The sequence below is a fragment of the Colobus angolensis genome, unplaced genomic scaffold, assembly GCF_000951035.1.
Source record: "Colobus angolensis palliatus isolate OR3802 unplaced genomic scaffold, Cang.pa_1.0 Scaffold44, whole genome shotgun sequence".
Lineage (NCBI taxonomy): Eukaryota > Metazoa > Chordata > Mammalia > Primates > Cercopithecidae > Colobus > Colobus angolensis.
The window spans coordinates 3,638,720-3,654,641 of NW_012117821.1; the positions used below are offsets into that span (position 1 = coordinate 3,638,720).

Genomic DNA, 15,922 nt, shown 5'->3' on the forward strand with positions numbered 1-15,922 from the left:
GTGCTATGTGTGGTATCGTGTATGTGTGTGTGTGGTGTGTGGTATGTGTGGTGTGTATTGTGTGTGGCATGTATCTGTGTGTGTGGTCTGTATCTGTGTATTTGATGTGTGGTGTGTATCTGTGTGGCGTGTGGTATGTGTCGTGTGCGGTGTGTATCTCTGTGTGTGGTATGTGTGGTGTATATTGTGTGTGATATGTGTGGTGTGTATGGTGTGTGGTATCGTGTATCTGTGTGTGGGGCGTGTGGTATGTGTGGTGTGTATTGTGTGTGGTGTGCATCTGCGTGTGTGTGTGGCAGAGGCTTCTTGGAGACTGACACGTGTGCAGGTGGGGGCTGCTCCTCGGCTGCCTGCCTGGATGATATGCAGCCAGCTCACTCTACCATGAGGCACCACTTGTGCCCGCTTCCTGGGAGGGCGCCCGCTTAGGGCCTGCTTTCCTCAGAAGCCGAGGCTGTAGACACACAGGCTGGGCCCAGCAGGGCAGGCCTCAGTGACGCCACGGAAGGCACGGATGGATGGGTGGGTGAGCGGCCATTCCTCTGAGAGGAGACCTGCACGCTGGGTCCCAGCAACAGGACAAGGGGAGCCCCGGCTGCCCGAGGGTCCACTTGCTGCAGGCGTGGAGTGGAAGGGCCCCCAGGGCCGGCCTGTCCCCAACCTGGACTGACGGGGCCCACGTCGTGCGCCATAAGGACACAGAAGACTGATTCTTGGCTGATCCCCCCAGCCTTCTTCTTGAGCTGGCCTTGTGCCAAGACTGCCAGAAAGGGGATCTCCTGGAGGAAAGGGGTGTCCCACCTGCCTCTCACCCCACCCAGAGCTCTCCCACCCTCTCTCGTTTCCAAATCTGCCACTGTCGATGCCAAGCCCGGGCGGTGTGAAGGCAGCTTCTTCCTGGAAGAGCCCCAGGATGTGGGCAAGTGCGGGCTCCCCCAGCCTCTGCTGTGAGCCTCCTCCGGGTCCAAGGGGGCCACCTAGGACAGCGTCTCTACTTGCCCTTGGCCAAGCAGCTGTAGCCCAAGCCCGAGGCTGCAGCCTGTGGACGCCTGGCTGGTCAACACTGGGGGAGCCTGGGGTCACTCAGCAGCCCCACACAGCTGTGCCGTGAACACCTGCCACGGCTCCCCAGGAAACCTCTGAGTCTGGAGGACTCTGTCCCGTCATTTCCACAGCGGAACGGCCACCCGTCTGCAGAGGCAGGCCGTGAAGGAGGGCCGAGAAACCTCTTTTCTAAGGGAATTCCATGCAGGGCCTCTCTGGCTGGACTGAGGGAAAGGAGAGCTGAGATGGAAGGCTCCCGTGTTTGGGTTCTCTCTGAACAGGTTTGTCACTAGGAAGGCAGGTTCTCAAGGAGTTAAAACTCCAGGTGGGGAGGGGACCCCTACACTCGGAACCCCACAGATCTCCAGCCATGTGCAGCCTCCGCTGCAGCCAGTGGGCTCCTGACCCAAAGCGGGTGCTGAGTTCAGCACGGTCAGGGCGTGACTGAGGGGTAAGAGGATGGCAGTCCCCGGGCAGAACGCAGCTGCTCTTCCCCTGGCAGGAAACTGCTTCTGGGGCGCTGAGGGTGTTAGGAAGCGGACGCTGCAGGGGCGCACAGGTCTGGACCTGCACAGCAAACCGCTGTGGCCCCAGAAACAGGCGGCCTTTTCCTGGGGCCACGCGACAACCACGAGCTCATGAAGGAGTGGCCGTTCAAGCTGATGCAGGGGCACGAGAGCTGCAGGCTTGGTCACCTTCCAGGAGCGACAGGGAGACCCAGTCCTCGCCTGGCCTGGACCAACACTGGACCTGCTTCAGGTGCATGCTTGAGGGATAGCAACACACGCCCGTCCATACACATGCACATGCCAGCCACATGCACCCACACACCATCCACATGCATGCACACGCCAGCCACACACACCCACGCACCATATACACACCCACATCAGCCACACACACCCAAACACCACCTACACACCCACACACCATCCACACACATGCACATGCCAGCCACACACACCCACACACCATATACACACCCACATCAGCCACATGCACCCAAACACCATCTACACACCCACACACCAGCCACATGCACCCGAACACCATGTACATACCCACACACCACACACACACACCACCCACGCACCCACACACCATACACACACACACACACCATACACCCACATACCAGCCACATGCACCCACCACCCACATATCCCACACACACACACCATACACATACCAGAGACACCTACACACACCCACATACCAGCCACCCACCCACCCATCACCCACACACACCCCCACCCATCACCCATACACCCCCCACACACACCCACACACACCCACACCATACACATACCAGAGACACCCACCCACCACCCACACACACCCACATACCAGCCACTCACCCACCCACCCACCACCCACACATACCCCAACACACCATCCACACACCCACACCAGCCACATGCACCCACCACCTACACACACTCATACACCACCCACATACCCCACACACTCCCACACACCATACACACACCCACACTCCGGACACACACCCACACAGCATCCACACGCACCCACACACCAGCCACACACCCACACACCAGACACCCACCCACACAGCATCCACACGCACCCACACACCAGCCACACACCCTCACACACCATCCACACACCCTCACACACCATCCACACACCCTCACACACCATCCACACACCCACACCAGCCACACACACCCACACACCATCCACATGCCATCCACGCACACACCATCTACATGTACCCGCACATCATCCACATATACCCAAACACCGTCCATATGCACCCACATGCCATCCACTCACCCATACACCCACATACCATTCACAAATTCACATAAAGCATCCACATGCTAATACACATGTACCCACAAACCATACACACATTTACCTGCGCTCACACGCCATCCACACCCATTCACACACCCATGTACCATCCACATGCTTGTCCACGCATACCCACACGGCACACCCACACCCACACGTGGACACACACCATCCACATGCACCAACATACCATCTACATGTAACCACATGCCATCCACACACGCACCTACAGACCATCCACACACATGCCCCAGCTACACACACACACACCATCCACACACCTATCTACATGCACCCACATTCTATCCACACACCCACCCACACGCACCCGCAGACCACACACACACATATCCCAACTACAAAACCATCCACACAGCATCTACACACACACACAGCATTCACACACCCATCCACATGCACCCACAAACCACACACACCTACACACCATCTACAATACTCCCCATCCACACAGCATCTATACTCACACACACACCATCCACACACCCATCCACAGGCACCCACATTCCATCCACAGGCACCCACAAACCACACACACCCACACACCATCTACATGCACCCACATACCATCCACACACTCATCCACATGCGCCCACACACCATCCACAGGCACGCAAACTCCTGCTACAGAGCTGAGGCCTCCGAAAGGCCACAGGGGTGGTTATTTAAGTGACATGCCACAAAATCTCAACAGAGCCTAGCTCCCCACCCCAAATTCTTGACTAAACAGACTTCAAAGCACTCAGGAGGGACTGGGGCCAACCCACAGAAACAAGCTGGATAATAAGAATTGAGGCAAAGGGCAGCTTCTGGAAGATGTCTCGGGCTCACATTATTACACCTGCTCCCAATTCCTTTAAAGGGTTTTGATGGGGGTCTCAGGTCAGTGGGACCACGGAGTCGCCGGAGAAAAGCTTTTATCAACCGGTGAGTGAAGTCCCAGCCCTGGGACAGCAGGATGGCAGGTGGAAAGCCCTCCAGCCTTTCCTGACCCCAAGCTGCACAAACCTATTTTACTGCTAAAAAATTTCTTAAAACAATTTAAGGTCTACTTTTGGAAGAACAGTTTCACTTACGGAACTGATTCATTTCTGGCTTTCAGTCTTAAAGCTGCATAGACAAGAAATGCTTGAAGCCCTTAGCATGGCCCTGTCTGCGACAACTGCCCCCCTGGGGCCATCGAGGGACGCAGCTACTCACCCCTTCGGACTTCTTGTCAGGGAAGACGCATGTCGACCCCCCGGCTGTGAAGTTGCAGTAAACCTTGAAGGAATCCCTGGAGCATCCTTGGTTAGGATCGACCCAGTATTCACCTGGATTTCAGAGACGGGGAGGGAGGCAGGCAGATTCAGGAGGATTGCTCCCTGGATGGTTCCGGAAGCCACGAGGACATTTCAGTCCAGCAGTTAAAATGCATGCCCCAGGAATGCTGCCAGCACGGACCTTTCTGGGGTTTACTTTATTGCATTTTGCTTTTCCTGCTGGGCCCATAAAGAGATGTGGAGAAACTCATTCACCAAGAACACAGCTGGGGCATCAAGCAGCTGGGTACGTGTTCTGGTGGCCGGGAGGGTTGGGGTCCGGCCCACTCTCTGGGCGGACAGAAATGCAGAGAGGGTTCTGGAAGGAACTCTGGAAACTCATGCATGTAGGATCAGAGTCTACTGGAACTATGAACATCCCTCAAATCTTGTAGGGGAACATTTGAACTTCCCAGGGGGAAGACAAGCTAATGTGATTTGATTCTTCAGTTGGTGCCTGATGCAATGACAGTGAGAAGGAGGATGTTTTACGGTATTGTGGAGTTTGAGGGTCGTCTGCCCGAGCGTGCCATCTGATGCCCGTCCTAACACTGACCCTTACTTCTGCCGGCACTGTGCCAGCCTCTCATGCACTGCCTCATGCACTGACCCCTTCCTGGGAGATGTTTTGATTCCCATTTGACAGGTCAGGAACACGAGGTTCAAGCAGGTCACCCCGCCAGAAAAGGGCTAAGACCAGATGAGAACCTGGAGGGTCGGACCTCAAAGCCTTGGCCTCTGCACCCGGCCTCACCCTGAGATGCCTCCACAAAGTTGAAGAGGGGAGGCTCTCGTGCACCCCTGCCCCACAGATGGGGAGGCTGCGGCTGCCCATCCTGTCCCTTCCGCTGTGCCTGGCTGAGCTGTCCTTGCCACACTCTGTGTGTCCTGCAGGTCCATGCCCACTTTGGGGGGTCAGCCCTGCCCCCACTGGGCCCTCACCATCTGGGAAGTCGGGGTGGCAGAGCTGCAGGTCCTTGCAGGTGCGGGCGGGGTTCTGCGGCGTGCCCAGGGGCCGCTTCATCTGCTCGATCTCCAGCTTCAGGGAGTTGAGAGAGCCGAAGATCTCTTCCATGCCGTCCGCGTAGTCCACGTAGTTCTCGCCATTCCCGTCGTCCAGCAGCTGGCTGGCATCGATGTTCCGCCGCGTCCTGGACGCCTGGATCGGCAGGGGCTGGATGACCTCTCCTGGGGGGCCCTGGGGCACAGAACAGGAGCAGTGGTGGGTGATGGAGGATGGGATGGGTCCCAGGATACGAGCAGAGCAGGGACAGCTGGGGCCACATCTGCAAGGATTCCCTGGGGCCTGGCAACCTGGGCTACATGGACATCTGTCCACCTTAGAACTGTTTTCTTCCTTTCCTCTGGTCTCTGGAACATTCCACACCCATCCCCACTGCCAGGTGCTTGCCAGCATGGAGCACTTCTCTTCTCTAAGCCACATCCCTAGCTCCTCTTCCCTTTCTCTCTAGAGCTGAAACTTAACAGTTTGCAGCCTTGGGCTTGCATCTACCATCCTGCCCTCAGTCACACGAAAGGCCAAGCCTTGAGGAAAGGGGCCAGGTCTTCCTGCTCTCACCTCTGCAGCCCTAGCTGGCGCTGAACACAGTGGGGCCACATGAATGCCTCCTGATGCAAGGAGCCATTCACTTCCAGGAAACCCCAGCTAAGATGATGATGGGAGCTGAGAGACTACGCAACCAAAGGGGGGTGTTCGATAGTGCTCTCGCCATGCCCTGGTTCAAACTGGCTTCACCTTGCACCTCTAGGGCCTCGTCTGGTGCTCCCCCATCCCAACACACACGTACGCATGCACACACACTTTATAAACACACACACACGCACACACACATACACACATACATGAGTCTAGTGTTCCCCCATCCCAACACACACGTATGCATACACACACACTATAAACACACACACACACATGCACATATATCCCAGACACGCATGCACACGTATACATACGCGCACACGCATGCACACATACACACAGCCATGCATGCACATACACAATATACACACACTACACATATCTACATGCACATACACTACACATGCACACACATATAAATACACAAGCACACATGCACATACATACATGTGTCCCACACACATACGCATGCACACCCATACACACATCATGTACACACATGCACATACAGACCATGTACACACACATTACACATGCAGGCACATATACAGGATGCATGTACACATACAGACATGCACACACACGTGCCCAGTCACATACACACATATACACGTTCACACATTCACACACATGTATGCATACACACAGCACACACACATGTGTGTCCTCTCTCTCCTGACCAGCTGTTCTTCCCAGGGCCAGCTGGCCTGTAAGCTTCCTGTGGACAGACCTGTGGGGCTCGTTCCCCCTGCTGTGCACCAGGGACAAGGCCCGGGCATGCCACACGGGCGAGTCTCAGGGGGCGGTCACACACACAGTTGCTTTCTCGATTCCCTCGGAACTAGCCAGAGCCCCCACCCCGCTTGCTGGGCTTCGAGGGCTACTTACCGGGGGGCCTGGGGGGCCTGGGTGGCCTGCCTCACCCTTCGGGCCAGTCGGACCCTGAGGAGAAAGAAAAGAGTTGACCCTTGGTCACGGAGGCATGAGGGGACTTTGAATCCACCTTCAGCTCCAGAACGGTCCCTGGAGACCTGTGTGGGGGAGGTGGCCCTCACAGCGACAGGAGAGAAGAGAATGGCAGAGACCCCCATACCCTCCTGGATCCCTGAGATGAGGACAGAGCAGGATGGAGCCCTTCCTAGGGCAGGGCGCGAGCAGCCCACATGCCTCAGTCTGCCATGCTGGGGTCAGCGTAGAAAGACGGGAGGATCGTGAGCAGCAGAGCCTGAGCTAGGATGGATGTGTGAGTGGGTTGTTCCTGTGCCAGGGGACCCGCCGCCCTCCCCTACCTTCCAGGCATGTGGCCTGGCTGGGGCAGCGTGTCACTTACCGAGGAGCCCTTAGCACCTTTTGGACCAGGCGGACCCTGCAGAGAGAGGACGGCAGAGCGTCAGCAAGCCGGGTCTCAGCTCCAGCCCCACCGTGCTCCATGTCCTGCCCAGCCTGGTCTTGCCCCTCGCTCCTCGCCCCTCTCCCTCCCGCATCCCCCTCAGGAGTCTACACCTGTATTTGCCCGGTGAGAGTGGGAGGAGGGTTGGGGCCTGGCTGGTGCTCCCGCCTCGTGGAGACACAGGGTGGTCCTACCTGCCCCCGGCTGGCCTACCACACACCCTGGCTAGGAAACCACAGCTCAGACAGCCAGGGGAGGGGCAGCGGAAAAGAGCATGTCCTGGCTCAGAAGGGGCTGATGAAATGCACCCCCCAGCCCTCTCTGAGAGCACACAGCAGGGGCCAGCCCTTAGCACAGCAGGGGCCCCGGGAACCATGTGCACCTGCAGCCCAGTGGCTGTGGGGATGTCCTGGGGATGCGGGGTCTCCCAGCAATGTGAGAGCCAGGAGGCAGTGCCAGAGGAGGGGAGCTAACTCCTCTTGTCTGGGCCAGGCTGGCCGGGCTCCTGCCAGATGCCTACAGACAAGTGTCCTTGTTCCCTGAAATGGCCACCGTTTCCCGTCCCTGTCTTCCCCACCGGAAGCCAGCGCCAGGCAACACCACTTCACTTCTTCTGTCTCCTGGGACCCCAATGTTGAGTGAATGGGCAAAGCTACCCTGGAGGCCCCAATTCTAGCTTCTCGTGTGACTTTTCCACAATTCTCCAGCCCCACACTGAGGCCCCAAGGCTTACCCCCACCCTCCCTGCCCTCCCAGGAAGGACCACACCCCTCCCAGATACACACCGGCAGACCAGGGGGCCCAGGAGGCCCAATCGGGCCAGAAGGACCAGTGATACCCTGAAAAGGAGCAGAAAATGCAGGTTATCACCTTCAGACAAGGTGGAGCCACGGAGCTATGACCATGCCACCCAGCCACACCCTTCGGCTCCCCCTGTCCCCTCCCCACGGTGCCCCTTCGGCCCCTCAGCAGCCTCCTGTGGCTGCTCTCCGATCCCGGGCTCTGCATGTCGGGGGAGCCATCGACCTGAGCATCCACCCCAAGGCTGCCAGCCCTCGGCACTGCTCCCCTGGCTGGGCTGCCAGGAACTCTCTCTCATCCCCCAGGCCACCGAGGACTTCGGGCTGAGCACCACTTCTCACGTTCAATCGGAAATACAGAAACCATTGCCCTGACCTCGCAGCCCCGGCTTGGGCCCCTCTTGCTGTTTCCTGCTGATGGTGTTGGTCTCTCCACTAGAACTAAGCCCAGAGGGGTTGGGCAGGGAATCCCATCCATGCTGACTGTCCTGTCCAGCCTGTAAATGTGCTTTCTGCATCCTTGGAGCACGGAACCTCCGCTCAGACCCCTTCTCCCCACTGGCTCCCTCGGGGGCTGAGCTGCTGGCACAGAACTTCGGCTAGCTTTGCCACAGACACCTGGGCAGCTGGAGCCACTGCAGCCCCTCCCCGCACAGCCCCGGATTCCACTCAGAGCTCTCTCTGGGCGGAAGCTGGAGGCAAGGGTAGCGGAGGGCCGATGGCCATATTTCACTGGGGAGGGAGTGCTTCCCTGCCTTCACCTTGTCCCTGCAGGGACTCGGGCTGTGGCTCATTGTAAGAACCCCACAACTCCCCAGGCCTGCACACCAACCCCACACCTTCATCAGCAACGCCGCCAAGACCACAGTTCGGGGTGAGGGCAGGGGAGCAAACAGCGTGGACACAGGGGTGCTTTCCTGTTGGCCGTGGGGACCCTGGATGCCTCTCTAATTTTCATGGTCACTGCGCCACCACGCTCTGGGCGGCACTCCTCTGAGGACCCTGCTGTGACCTGGGGACACCGCTGAGGGAAACGGTCAATGGCATGGAGGACAGTGGCCAGCGATGTAGGGTTTGCAATGAGCTCCACCCTTCAGCAATGTCCTGCAACCTTCCTGGAGCCTGTGGTGAGGATGCCACCTTACTCCCAGCCTGCAGGGGCTCTGCCTGCTCCTGCCCTGTCCCTGGCATCCTATGAGGTGTGGGCGCAGGTGGGCACAGCGTATTGTGTGTGTGTGTGTCCGTCACACCTTGTTCGGGACGGAAAGATTCCCACACGGGAATAAGGACCCCTGGCCCTCATGGGGGAAGGACAGAGACACCGCAGGTCACCTCATCCCCTCTCCTGCCTCCATGGCACACGTCACCCTCCCCAGGCCACTTCCAAGTCGCTCAGAGTGTAGGACAGAGTGAAGCTCCCTGCATGGGGTTTCCTTGGCTATGGTTTGCAGAGGCTGCAAACTCCAGTGAGCTACAGTGGCTTCCAGGGAAGTTTGGGGGCAGCTGGGGGCAGGGTGGGAGCAGGAGCCAGAACAGCCACTCTGCCCGCAGCACCGGCAAACACGGCTGGTTGTCACCAGTGACCTCCTGGGCAAGCGGTGGGTGACAGGCTCTTCCACAGGGCTGGGAACCAGGCAAAATGACCTGACTTCTGAGTCCCTCCAGCTCTGGGGGCCACCATGGTCATGAGGAGGAAGTCTCGCCTGCCAGTCAGGGCATGGGACTGGGAGACGGCTCTGCCCAGCTCCCTGTGCACCTGGGCGAGCCCAGCCCCTCAACGTTCCCATCTGCCAAGCAGGATGACTGGACTCAACTGACACGTGGACGTCCTTCCAGGCTCTGATGGGCCTTGGGTCCCCTGGGTGCCTGCCCCAGGGATCTAAAATGCCTCTCGACAGCCCACATGCAAGAAGTGCCATCTCACACACCTGTTCTCCCTTAGGACCGGAGGAGCCCTGGGGGCCGGGGAGACCGCGGTCGCCCTTCTCACCCTGTTCACCCGGAGGACCGATGAGCCCGATCAGGCCTGGATGACCCTGTGGGAAAATGAAGACGGGAAGGGGCATTTGAGGGGGCCACGCCTCATGCTCGGCCACGGTGGGCCAGGAAGCATGCAGCACAGCCATGGCACAGGAATCTTTACGTCATGGTCAGCCTCCCCTGGAAGGGGAACGAGCTCAAGAGAGAGGCCAGGTGACGAAATGGCAGGTCCAACGCAGCCCTTCGCTGGCCAGAGTCATGTCTAAAAACAGACAGGGAGCCACAGACACAGAGACAGACCAAAGTGATAAAGGGGTTTTCCTGAGTGGTAATGTTTATCTCTGTCTTTCTCTTTATAATACACTCGCCAATTTCCTCATGGCAAATCCGAACACCTGCTCCTATACGGAACTAAAACAAAGTTTGTCAACTGACACGGAAAGAAAGATGCAGAGTATTACAGATATTACAATCATGGGTTGTTTTTTTTAAAAAAAGAAGAATCCATGACATTGGCTGTCTACGTTTGTCTTTTAGGAACCCATGGCAAGTCCCGCAAGGAAGCCCCAGCTCTCATCTGCCTTGGGGCTGGGGGCGGTGGTGGCGGACGTCAGAGTGGAAATGAGAGGGCCCTATTGCCTTCTGCTTCATATACAACCGTCTCACTCCTGAGTACCTTTTATGTTCGCAAATAAATCAGTGCAAGTGGAAAGCAACTCCCAGCAGTTAGGAAAAATAAAAGGGCTTTGCTCCCACTGCAGAAATGTCCCCACACCTCCTGCGGGAAGGATCTGAGGCTGCCCAGCCCAGGGAGAGCAGCAACCTGGGATCCCGCACATCCATCAGCCAGGGCCTCTGTGCCTCGCCGGAAGGTTTTCCATCAATACCGCAGGGGCCTCTGGGATCTCCCGAACTGCTCAGGACCCGCCAAAGGCAGGGGCCAAGCCTCAAACACAGCATGTCTATTTTCCTTTGTTTTGTCACCTCTCAGGGTCCCCACCACCAGCTTGCAGCAGGTGCTTGACAAATTTGGGTGACGGAGCAACAGCTTGTTGAGTTTGAGACCCAGGGTTACAAATTTGAAGGCCCCGAGTCACAACTGCCGGGGCAGGGAGGTTCCTCTTACCTTTTCGCCTTTGGGACCAGAATCTCCTTTGAGGCCGGGAAGTCCTGGGGGACCCTGTGGGAGGAGGCAGAGGGATCAGAGTCCTCATCCCAGGGGTTTTGGGCGGCATACTCACCCCACCCCCTGCCCTCACCATGGGGAAACTCACTCACCATGGGACCGGGGGGACCATCCGGGCCTGGGGATCCTGGGAGACCTTGTTCACCCTGAAACACAGAGACGCTCCGCATGAATTGCTGGGTTGCCCGTCCCTCCACCTGGCCACCCCTCCGCCCCTCGCAGCCTACTCACCACAGGGCCAGGGATCCCGCGAAGGCCATCGGGTCCAGGCTTCCCAGGGGCCCCCTGGGGGCCAATGGGGCCAGTCTTCCCAGGAGGGCCTTCTAAGCCAGCTTCTCCCTGCAGGGCGGTGGAGGGCAGAATGAGGTCTGGAACTTGAGGCTCCAGGCACCCTGGCCCAGGACCACTGCTTGGAAACCCTGGGCACCTCTGGGAAAGCCCCAGGTGACCCCATATCCAGGGTTGCCCTAATTCTCCACGTTCTCTGTGGAAGCTACCCTGGCCCAATCTCCATCCCAACATTTCCCCGGCCAGCAGGGATCCCCAGTCTCCGTGGACAGTGCCGACCACAGCCCGGGGGTCACAGCACCACTGTCCGAGCAGGGATGGAACCGCACAACCTCCCGTCTCACTTAACAACAGGCACCTCCAGGAGGGAGGCAGACAGCGCCAGGCCAGGCCCCCGACACCTTGCCAACAGAACAACCTCCCATGTACTCCGGGCCAGGTCCCAAGCCAACTGCATGGGTGATGGCATCCCATCTTCTCCACAGGCCCCGAAGCAGACATGGTCACCATCGGACACGGTCCACTTTAGAGGTAGGCAGCTGCGGTGTGGCCAGCTCAAAGAGCAAGCATGAGGTCGCAGGGCTCCCGGGGACAGAACTACTCAGCACTGGGCTCCCTGAATCCTGTACCCACCACCCGCCTCCTTCCTCAGGCGGGCAGGACAGATGGCCCCAGTCTTGTGGCCAGCACTTGGCTGCCTCCTTGAGAGAGAACCAGGTCTCCTCCCCAGGTAGGCCATGAGCCAGGTGCCTCTGGGGCAGCCACTCTTGGCCTCCGTGGCCTTCTCTGCCCACACGCTTGTTCACTCCCCGCCCACTGGGCTCCCTTGGGGGAGGTCCATGCGGTCATGGCCTGGCCCCACAACACGTTACCTTGGCCCCTTTCTCTCCCTGTCTGCCTTCGGGGCCTGCGGGGCCCGGAGGACCCTGAAAACAAGTAAGAGAACAACAGGTGGTGAGGGTGTGCTGTAGTGGCGGGGGGACGAGCTCGGGTGCAGGCGCTCAGGGTGTGCCAGGCTGCAGGGCAGGGGTGCAGGGTCATGGAGGCTGCTTCCGGGCCACCCACAGGGACACGGGTCCTCAGTATGAGTCCTACAGACTCCAGTCCCAGGTAAAGGCCTCTCAGGCCACATGGGGAGGCGCAGTGCACGCCTCGAGTTCCGTATGGCCTCCGTCCTGGGTGCACCAGGCAGCTGTTTACTGCACCGCCAGCAAGTGGCTGGGCCATTCAATCTGCAAAGGATGCCTTCTCATTTGCTCTGGCTTTTCAGTAAAACCTGAGCTAGGGGAAAAGGTCTTTCGCAGCTTTGTGGGAGTCTTTCTCCCACAATGAATACCACTGACGGTGTCGGCAGCCGGCCTGTCCTAAAAGGGGCAGCCGCGTCCGCCGGGCAGGCCTGTGATTTTGTGATACGGTGGAGGCTAAGTGGAGAACATGCCATACCCAAGCCCTTCCACATCAGTGCGGCTCGGAGCACCCAGGGCCCAAGCAAAAGGTGACGGGAAGGGGTGGGGGTGCTTCAGGCAGGGAGCTGACGGCGAGGATGTGCTTGCAGAATTATTTACCCTTTTTCCTGGAGGCCCAGATGGACCTGGTTCACCAGTAGGGCCGGGGGATCCCTGGTATTGGGAGAAAGAACAGTGTCAGGAACTGGGGTCTGTTAGACTCAGTTGAGGCAAAACACACGGAGATTTCAGTCTACTTTCTCCTTGGCCGTCCTGCAGCTGCCTCTCTCTTCGTTTGGGGCTACCACAGAGGCTGTTAAGAGAGTGTGGCACCCAGGCTGTGACAGCGTAAGGAACCCTGATTCCCATCCCGCGGGTCTTCTGCATTTTGGAAGAGAACTTTCCCACTCACAGTACTGACTCTCGATACACAATGACTGGTTCAGTCCTCGCCACAACCCGGGCAGGGACGAGGCACTGGCATCCCCTTTCACAGAAGCGGGGAACAAGAATCGTCCCAGGACACAGGCCGGGAAGTGGTGGAAGGGGGGCATCTGTTGGGGAAATCCAGCCCGGGGCTTGATCCCTAACGCCTTCTCTGAGTGGACACTTCTCTCAACTCGGTGACGTGGCCTTTGCCCTCAGGTCCGCAGTCCTCTGCGCTTGGCCAGGCTGGGTGCAAGGTGGGGTAAGGACACCTGCAAGGCCTCAGGGGCCACCTCCAGGCCCAGTCCTGCCCAGGGCCCGTGGGGGTCGATCCATCCCAGAGAGACCATCCGGGCTTGAAGCAGTGTTTAAAACACTCAACGCCAAGCATCAGATGCAATGTCTAGTGTGATCTCGGTCAAAGTAAGGCAGGAAGGGCCCAGTGAGGAGAGGCACTGGCCCTGCTAGGCAGAGCTGTGGGTAAGATCTGACGTTCCTGTGCAAGCCCATGGCGGGTCGTGGAAGCCCTGGGGCTGCCTGCAAACCGCCGGCTGAGACGGCACGTACATCTCAGAGGGAGTTCATGAGCCCTGTCACTGTCCAGAATCAATATCGTAACAGAATCAATATCATAAGGGAAGCAATATCATAAGGGAATCAATATTGTAAAGGAGTCAATATCAACTAGGTTGGAGTTTTTCCCAGACATGAGCCAAGCAAGTTGCAAAGTCCCAAGAATACACTGACACCTCCACCAGGAAGCCAGCCCAGATTGTGGACTCACCGTCTGCCCGGGTTCACCATCGTCTCCTTTGTCACCGGGGGGACCATCTTGACCCTGTGGGAACAAATGCGAGCTCCTTGCTGACCCCCAGATGGCACCCTGAGTTCATGCACCAGCTCCCAGTGCATCTCCAGTCCCTTCCCAAAACCCAAATCCATCCTGGTACAGCACAGAGCATGCTCAGTGGGGTCAAAGGTGTCTTCTTGCTCTGATCACCAGAACATGAGTGCATTTTGGGACACTGCCTGCCCCAGTGAGAGTTCATTACAAAGAACAACCAGAAAGAGGGGACATGGGGCTGCCAGAGGCAGGCCAGCATTGTGGGGATCCAGTGGCTTTGCCCTCTTGTGCACCTACCGCGGGGCCAGGCTCTCCAGGGGGACCGGGATCTCCAGGAAAACCCACTGGGCCCTGAAAAGAAGAAAGAAAGAGGCAGCCAAGGCCATCAGCAACCTGACTGACACCACACATGGCCAATCATGTTGCTACCTCAAGACGGCCACCTGCCACTGTCCAGCTCCTAGGACATTCCAGCAATTCCAACACCCCAGCGCACTTTATGGCGCAGAAACCCTCCCATGTGCAGCATGTCCCAGAGCCAGCAAGCCCGGCCAGTGGGCACAGCACAGTTCAGCTATCTCTTGCTTTCCAGAGCCAAGCAAGGGGCAGGCGTTCCGCCCATAGGTCCATTCCTGGGAGCTCCAGGCTGCAAGTAGAACCTGGACCTTCAGACTTCCAGAATGTGCCTCTCCAAAGCCCCTCTGATGCAAAAACAGGGCCGGCCAAGGGCAGGGGCATCTTCCCAAAGCCCAGCTGTCACTCGTACATCTCAGCTGGCTGCCTAGCCCACAGAGAAGAACCACTCAGGGCTTCCTCCTCCAGTCCACGCCCTCTGTCTCATCTCTGCTATTTTGGTTCAGTAGCTGGTATGAAAACCTCCAGTGTCTAGAAAAATTAGCCAGACATGGAATGGTCTTGAAGCTGCTCTCGGAGCAGAGTGCACAATGAGTCAGAAGGATCCCAGTGCAGAGCCCCACTCCTACTGCAGGGTCCCTGAGGCGTGACCAGCATACTCACAGGGCTGCCTTTGGGACCATCGTCTCCGGGAGGGCCTTTGGGTCCAGGGGGTCCAGCAGCACCGGAAGGGCCCGACTCGCCCTTCTCTCCCCTTTCTCCTTTGGGTCCCTGGAGGAGAAACACCAGGGTCAAGTTCTCAGAGCCAACCACCTCGCCGCCCAGAGCAAGGCAGGTGCCGGTTTACGGTGGGTCTCCCCGGTTCTCACCCCATTCAGACCAGCCTTTCCAAGTAACTGCTGAGCCCTGCAGGGGGCCGGCTGCCGGGTCGCTCCCCTAGCCCTGGGCAGAGTCAGCTCCTGTGTGCACCCTGAGGGGGGGCCTGAGGAGCCTTCACTTTCTGGGAGCCCTCGAAGGCTGAGATTCAGCTCTAGGTGGGAGGGACCGACTCCTGGACCAGACGTCAGTCAGCGAAGACCACAAGCGGTGTCCACGGACTCCACGGATCTCATGGGGAGGGAGCAGCTAGAACCAGGAGACCTGAGCCCACCCAGCTGGTCCTGGGCCTGAAAGCCACCTTTGGGCTGGCTTCACAGTGAACACTCATCCGGCCTGAGAAGGCCTGGATATTCCTAGTCTGGCCCTCATGGTCTGGGGGAATGAGGTGACAACAGACACCCTCACACTTACGGCAGCCCACGAAGGGGCCGGGAGCAAACACTACAGAGGACAGAGTCCCTGCAGGTGACTGGACACAGGTAGTTATTG

The 15,922-nt window shown here is 58.3% G+C and overlaps 1 protein-coding gene across 1 annotated transcript in view; it reads right to left on the minus strand.

Annotated features, from left to right (window-relative positions):
- The window catches only part of COL5A1 (collagen, type V, alpha 1), a 166,380-nt gene that overhangs the window by 17,235 nt on the left and 133,223 nt on the right, over window positions 1–15,922 (minus strand). The window contains exons 48-61 of the mRNA XM_011957420.1: window positions 15,218–15,325; window positions 14,498–14,551; window positions 14,141–14,194; window positions 13,051–13,104; window positions 12,358–12,411; window positions 11,429–11,536; window positions 11,290–11,343; window positions 11,138–11,191; window positions 9,960–10,067; window positions 8,017–8,070; window positions 7,172–7,207; window positions 6,730–6,783; window positions 5,124–5,379; window positions 4,081–4,193 (exon numbers count right to left, since the gene is read on the minus strand). Coding sequence (XP_011812810.1) covers window positions 4,081–4,193; window positions 5,124–5,379; window positions 6,730–6,783; window positions 7,172–7,207; window positions 8,017–8,070; window positions 9,960–10,067; window positions 11,138–11,191; window positions 11,290–11,343; window positions 11,429–11,536; window positions 12,358–12,411; window positions 13,051–13,104; window positions 14,141–14,194; window positions 14,498–14,551; window positions 15,218–15,325 — 1,161 coding nt within the window. The remainder of the gene's footprint in view (window positions 1–4,080; window positions 4,194–5,123; window positions 5,380–6,729; window positions 6,784–7,171; window positions 7,208–8,016; window positions 8,071–9,959; window positions 10,068–11,137; window positions 11,192–11,289; window positions 11,344–11,428; window positions 11,537–12,357; window positions 12,412–13,050; window positions 13,105–14,140; window positions 14,195–14,497; window positions 14,552–15,217; window positions 15,326–15,922) is intronic.